Source organism: Lactuca serriola, chromosome 5 (assembly GCF_051521515.1).
Source record: "Lactuca serriola cultivar US96UC23 chromosome 5, Lser_US96UC23_V15, whole genome shotgun sequence".
NCBI lineage: Eukaryota > Viridiplantae > Streptophyta > Magnoliopsida > Asterales > Asteraceae > Lactuca > Lactuca serriola.
In genome coordinates this window covers 258,399,912-258,407,271 of record NC_136412.1, presented here as the reverse complement: position 1 = coordinate 258,407,271, position 7,360 = coordinate 258,399,912, and the positions used below count along the sequence as shown (strand labels likewise).

The 7,360-nt window shown below is 38.1% G+C and overlaps 1 protein-coding gene across 1 annotated transcript; it reads left to right on the top strand.

The window, feature by feature from the left end:
* Positions 1-294: 294 nt before the first annotated feature.
* On the top strand, positions 295-1,403 carry LOC145054096 (putative carboxylesterase 4, mitochondrial). The gene has a single exon (XM_079002229.1). The coding sequence runs from the start codon at positions 346-348 to the stop codon at positions 1,306-1,308; it is 963 nt and encodes a 320-aa protein (XP_078858355.1). The 5' UTR covers positions 295-345; the 3' UTR covers positions 1,309-1,403.
* Positions 1,404-7,360: the final 5,957 nt, after the last annotated feature.

Here is a 7,360-nt window from a genome sequence, read left to right as displayed (position 1 = left end):
ACAAAATAAATCTCTTGACTTCCTGGAACCATGATCCTCAACCATCGCCATCGATTTGCTGCCACCACTTACATGGGTTAAAAAAAAAAAAACTGGAATTTAAAAAATAATGTGAAAGTCGACTAATTAATGATTAATGTTTGCAGGGTCCTGCATAATACTAAAATCAGGTTAAGAATAAGATATGCCCATATATATGTATAATATCTATAGTTATATATATAATTATTGTAGGGTCCCTTCATAATAATAAAATCATGTTAAGAATAAGATATCCCATATATATGTACAATGTCTATAGTTATATATGTATAATATCTATATTCAGCTTCTTTCATTTTCAACATGGAATCGTCCACCAACGAAATCATCAAAGAAATCCCTGGTATAATTCGTATTTTCGAAGACGGTCGCATCCACAAACTCCAAGTTCCTGATATTGTTCCAGCCGGCGTCGATCCTTCCTCCGGCGTCAATTCTAAAGACGTCGTCTTTTCACTACAGAACAATGTCTTTGCTAGGCTTTACGTTCCAAAAACCACAACCATAATCCCCCACCACAAACTCCCGCTTTTAATCTTCTATCACGGTGGTGGTTTCATGATCGAATCTGCTAAGTCCTCTTTGTACCACAACTTCCTCAACCTCGTCGTCTCAGAATCCAACGTCGTCGCCGTCTCCGTCGACTACAGACTAGCGCCGGAGTTTCCTCTCCCGATCGCTTATGAAGACTCATGGGAAGCAATCAAGTGGGTTGCCGAGCATGTTAACGGAAATGGTCCAGAGCCATGGTTGAACGAATACGCCGATCTTCAAAACATCTTCCTCGCCGGCGACAGTGCCGGAGGTAACATAGCACACCACATGGCGATCCGGGTCGGATCGGATACCCCCGCCGGTTTACGGTTCCAGGGTGTTATCTTGTTTCACCCGTATTTCTGGGGCAAGGAACGGGTTGGTAAGGAGTCCGACTTTCTTGAACCCCGGTTGATTGCTCTTTTTAATGACGCATGGGCTGTGGCGCACCCGGGAAGCAGCGGGCCGGATGACCCATTGATCAACCCGGGTATAGATCCGAAAATATCGGGTATGGGTTGCTCCAAGATGATGGTTTTTATCGGTGGGAATGATTTGATGAGAGAGAGGGGATTGTATTACAAAGATTTGGTCGAGAAGAGTGGGTGGAAAGGAGATTTGGAAGTGGTGGAGGATGAAGGAGAGGAGCATGTGTTTTTCTTATTCGACCCTTCTTGTGCAAATGCTTGTAGTTTGCGTACTAGAATTTGTAAATTCATCAATAATGCTTGAGAGGAATGTATTGTTCGTCGACATAAAAGTATCCTACCCTCATGCTTTAGCTTTACTTTGTAATTTATTATTTTTTAATATTATCTTTTGCTGAATTTACAGATTGACTTTTTTATAGGGATCGGAAGAGAAACATACAGAAACATTGTTTATGTTTAGCTAATTTTGTAGGTATCCCCTGATTGTTTATTGTACCTTGTATGAATGTTTACCCCATATTTGACTTTTTTTTTTTTTTAAATGAATGATCCGTCCATATAGTAGCATAATAAGTTCAACTATTTATAAATCAACAATCATTATAAAATTCACCAAAATATGTTTAACCATATTAATATCTACACTTCGCATAAAATGTAGATTATATAGTTAACTTTTTTTTTTTTATAGAATGTCCGATTTGCCTTTGTACAAACTTTAAGATGTATGTACAAAATACTACGACTATTTCCGTAATATTTTCTTATCAACTCTAAAAAATAGTTGTGGTTAAAGATATTATAATTGAGTGTATACAACAATGATTTGACGAGAGCTATTTATATTTATCGCTATTGTTAAAGATATTATAATTGAGAAACAAATGAAAGAGCCCAATATACTAGGCAGTGTAATGCCAAATACAACACAATAAAGACTAAAAACAGCAAATACTGTTAAACTGCTTAACCTAACAGTAAGACCAACAATTAAGAATATAATGGAATAGACAGAAAGCAACATGTATGTCGACAGTCGACACCAAGGAATCGACAATGAAAATTTGAAACTTGGGATTGTTTTGTCCAAGTAGTTCGATCACCTCAGAAAATTTGCCAATGTCAATGACCTTTGAACCAGCAACAACACTATTTATACCCAACACCATGAAAATGCCAAATCCAGCATCACCAAGCAACTTGCGTAGAGTACTAGAGTGTGTATACATATGAATTATCCTGTAAGAGTGGAATCATAAACAATAATAATGAGTCAAGCTTGAAGAAACCACCAAATCCAATGTTAGTAGCAGCACCCAAAAAAATTAATTTAGAGCATTCAAAAAGACATGCAACCACTAACAATAAGTCAATAACGCCCGACGTGGAATTTGAGCCATTGTGATTTTGTGAAACAACACTGTCAAAATGTACTTTAATTTTAGATAAAGACATTGAGGAGAAGCTTTGTTATGGGTGTCGATTGACCACCACAAAATGTATTTTATATAGTAAATTTGAGTCCTTGTGCTGAGTACCAACTGACCACCATATAGGTATGAAGTAAGTTGTTTCCATCAATGGTTACCATCTTAGAAATACCAAAGAAGAGCAAATCCCACACAAAGGAAACACCACACCAAAAAACTCTACACTGGTTACAATTCAAAATGTGTAGTATTAAAGCTTCATAAAATTTAATTCAATAATATGTATAGAGAAATAAATAACTTTATATCATAGCATAAGCCATAAGCTAGAAGATAGAAGATGAAACAAGGTTCTACTAATCCACGCCTAAGTGCTTGTAATATGATTCCTCTAGATATCTTCAGAACCATCACCACCTTCACAATGACCACCCCTTTATGGAGCGACCAACAATACCACTTAATGACATATGACTATTCGTCCCCATCATGGCTCTGACCATTCATCTCCTCAATAGAGTTTTTCAATACCTACTCATGGTCACCAAACCAAAAACCCATCTAGAACAGCTAGATGTGAAAACAACTTTTTCTACATGGTGACCAGAACTAGAGGTATGTTTAGAGGGGGGGGATCAAATTTTGAAACAAAACAATATAAATAAGTTGGGGAAATGACATAAATGCACTACGAACTTTCTAGGGTTGACCATTTAACTCCCTAAATTAATTTTGTGCTTTATGAAGGAACAAACTGGTATTTGTCGGGTCAATTAAGTCTCTTTTCAGTTTTGAAGGGGTAAACCGGTAACATTTTTGCCAACTCACCACATATATGTTGACTGTCGCATTGACCAAGAAACCTTCGTCATTAAAGCACTCCCTCACCTATTGTGCGTTGTTAAATAATTATTTGAGTTTTGACATCACTCTTTCACTCTTCAATGAAGCCAATTTAGTGGTATATTAGGATGCTAGAGATTGAAACTTTTGTGATCTAACCCGTCTTGCAGATCCCATATTCCCTTGTACATTGATTTCCAAGACGATGCGACAAATTTTGTCCCACTCTTTGTGTGTCGACTGCTTCTGGTGCGTGCTCTTCTTCCTTTACCTCGATGTCTAAATCCCTAGTTTCTCGTTGTTTTATCTCAAATTTCATCAATATCTCTCTTTCGTTTGCCTTCATAACTTCCCCCAGGTCTCAACTGCAACGATTTTATGATATGGTACTACCGAAGCAAATCATAGATAAAGAACAAACCAGGTCATCTTCTAATTTCTACTATTAAGTATCAATGTTATGTATTGATTTTTAGTTTGCGATTGTTTTTTGTTTTCGATTGGTTGATAGCTTTTATGATTTGGTTTACTCTTCTTAAATTGAAGGGTTGGGTATAAACAGGGGAATGATGGTCGAGTAGTATCGACTGTACAGTGATGGAATTCAAGATTTAGAGGGAAAGCAAAAGCTTTTTGGTTGTGTTACAATGAGGAAGAGAGACGAGGGTGTAACATCACAAGAGTAAAAAAAATATTTTTAAAACAATCAAAACACTCATTTACCATTTAAATAAATCCTTAAAGCTATTTTATAATAAAAACAATTATCAGAGTACAATCCCAACATCACAAAGTTACTGAAATATAGGTGTATGCGTTGTGATAAAGCTGGACCCTTCCCTTTCAAACCAAAAGTAACTGAAACCATAAACCACAAACTTTAAGCACAAAGCTTAGTGAGTTCCCCGAAATACCATATACCATGCATAACATACGAATCATACATATCAAACATGCAATAGGAGGTGCTATGTGCCAACCATAGTCTTGTCATTATGCCACGAGCGGTATCATGGTCTTTCCTTGCCAAGCCTAGGACCAAAACCCTGGGTCTTACAGACAAGTGTCAGGAGCCACCTCCTGGTCTTCCATGCAAGCATCACGAAGACAACTAACATATTCTACAACTACTTATCTACTTAACTGTCAGAGTCCAAACTCTAGTCTTGCATACAGATCTTGTGACATCCCCAAAATCTCGGCCAGAAAGACCGATTTTCATTTATGCTTTTAAAATATTTTCAGAGTAAATCCTTTTGATTTGAAAGAGTTGTGGAATTTGTTCCCAAAAACAAAACATGATAAAACAATGTTTACCAAAGCATTTCATAAAAGAAATGTATTTTCATTATAATCAAAACTCGGGGTGTCATGTTCCGATACAGACCAATAAGCATAAACGAATACATTACAAGTCATTTAACAAATATAAACATATGCAGATTTGTAAACAAAACAACTTGATGGTTCATCCATCTCATGCCCTTCCGCCACTTCCTGTAATACAATTAAAACTGAGTGGGTCAGGCTTGGGAGCCTGGTGAGCATATAGGGTTTTCAACCCACAATAAATATCATATTTAATTTTCACCAACCAACAATAACCCAATTACCCATTCCCGTTATTCTCACTTTAATGTCCCTAATACAACTAATCATAAGGGACCTAGTCTAAGAATATTTCATCGGGGCGACAACACATGCTTCGGGGGTACCTCAGCAATATAAGTCAAATAAGGCAACCATGAGGGGGATGGAGTGCAGCGAATGAACACCCAAGTTCATTAACACCTACAGGTGGCGAACCTGCTAATGTTTCCACAAGACTGTCTAGAATAGCCCGTGGTCGTCATCTAAACTCCGCTAGATGACTCAATCAAACAACAACGAGGCCTCTCATCTGTTTATTACACACCAACTATCTACCCATGTTCTACCCAACATATTAGTAGATAAAAATATACATTTGTATACATAGTTAAAAACCTGTATAGCATGCTTTGATCAACACATATATCACATAACAGATGAGGCACACACACACATAGCACATATCTCACAGAGAATAAATCATATCTATGAGATAGAAGAGAGTGAATACACATTCACACATATAAACAACAATATACTATACACATAGCACGTATTTTATAGAAAATACTTAATATTTATGTGTTAGAAGAAGGTAACTACACACTCACACTTATAAACGACAATATACTTAATACACTCGAACCAAACTTGTATTATTATCGTGTTTATGAAAGTTAGTATACTCACCTGATCAGAAGATGATCGGACAGCACTACGACTTGCAGAAGTAGTAATCCTCAGCAGATCTGGAAGATCTCCTCGAAAATCGAACTTCTCGCGGGCAGAGCTTCGACTCGGAAACCGCACTTCTCGGGATCTTCGGGATCTCGGGACTTGCCTCGGGGCTCGGGAATATTACCGGGGCTTCGGGATGGCTTCGGGGGGTTTACGCGCAGAGCTTCGGCACAAAAATGAGAGGAAATTAGCAAATGAACCCGGAACCCTCGCATCCTATTTATAGGAGGCTGGAAGCCTCAATTACGTGGGGCGTACAGTAGTACGCGGCGCGTACTGCTCCAAGTTCGTAAGCGCATGCGTCATCCGAAGCCACTTGCTGCGATATCGACACCTTCGGAGTACGCGGGGCGTACTCGAGTACGCGGCGCGTACCTTGGATCAGATCGATGACTCCCCTTCGGATAAGGCTTCCGAATTTTGATTTAAATTTAAATACAAGATGATTAATAAACTTTGGAAATTCATAACTTCTTCATACGAACTCCGTTTTCGACGTTCTTTATATCCACGGAAAGGTGAGACTACGATCTACGACTTTCGTTTAGACTCCGTCAGCTAATTTTGACTTTATTTTTATTATTTATTTTTAATAGGCCGCGACAGACAAACTTCGTTATAAATTCATAACTTCTTCGTTTGACGTCCGTTCTCGCCTAACTTTTTATCGCTTCGACACCAACAATGAGATCTTCGATTCTCATTTAGATTGCTTCGGCTAAAAACCCCTCGATCTCAAATCGAGTAAAACAGGCTGCATACTGCTAAGCCGAAACTTCGATAAATCATAACTTCCTCATACGAAGTCAGATTTGGGCGTTCTATATATATTCGGAAACCTCGTTTCAACTACTACAACATAAATCAAAGTTATTAAGTTTATTTTACACTTAAATTTTGACGCTTATTTTTATTCTTAATTAATCGAACCACATAATTAAGCAATTAAGCACAAAACACATAATACTCAAATAATACAATCTTATTATTTCAAAACGGGTTACAAAGGTTAACCTAGACTATTACATTGCTAAAAGTGGCAAGCCCGGAAACACAGGCGTTACAATTCTCTCCACCTTAGAATGATTCCATCCCCGAAATCACACATCAACAAACAAATGCGGATAGCGACTCAACATGTCACTCTCCGTCTCCCAGGAGAGATTCGGCCCATTCGTGTGTTTCCATCGGACAAGCACTGACCCAACCATTTTGCGTCGCAACTTCTTAGTCTTTCGGTCAACAATTGTCTCTGGTTCTTCAATCAACCTTTTGTTCTCATCAATTCTCAATTTAGAAATTGGAATTATATCGGGAACTTCTCCCGTGAACTTCCTCAAATAACACACATGAAAAGTGTTGTGAATTCCATTCAGTTCTTCGGGTAATTCGAGCTTGTAAGCTTGGTTCCCTATCCTCTGAAGAACTTTAAACGGTCCAATAAACCTTGGACTCAACTTTCCCATTTTACCAAATCTTATAAGTCCCTTCCACAGCGAGACTTTAAGCAAAACCGAATCTCCAACCTCAAAAGTCATCGGTCTTCGCTTCTTGTCAGCATAGCTCTTTTGACGATCCTGAGCCGCTAACATTCTTTCCCTAATTATTTTCAACTTTTCAGCAGTTTGATGAACCATCTCTGGTCCCATAAACTGCTTTTCCCCAGCCTCAAGCCAACAAGACGGCGTACGACACTTCTGTCCATACAAAGCTTGATAAGGTGTCATCTTAATGCTCGAGTGAAAATTATTA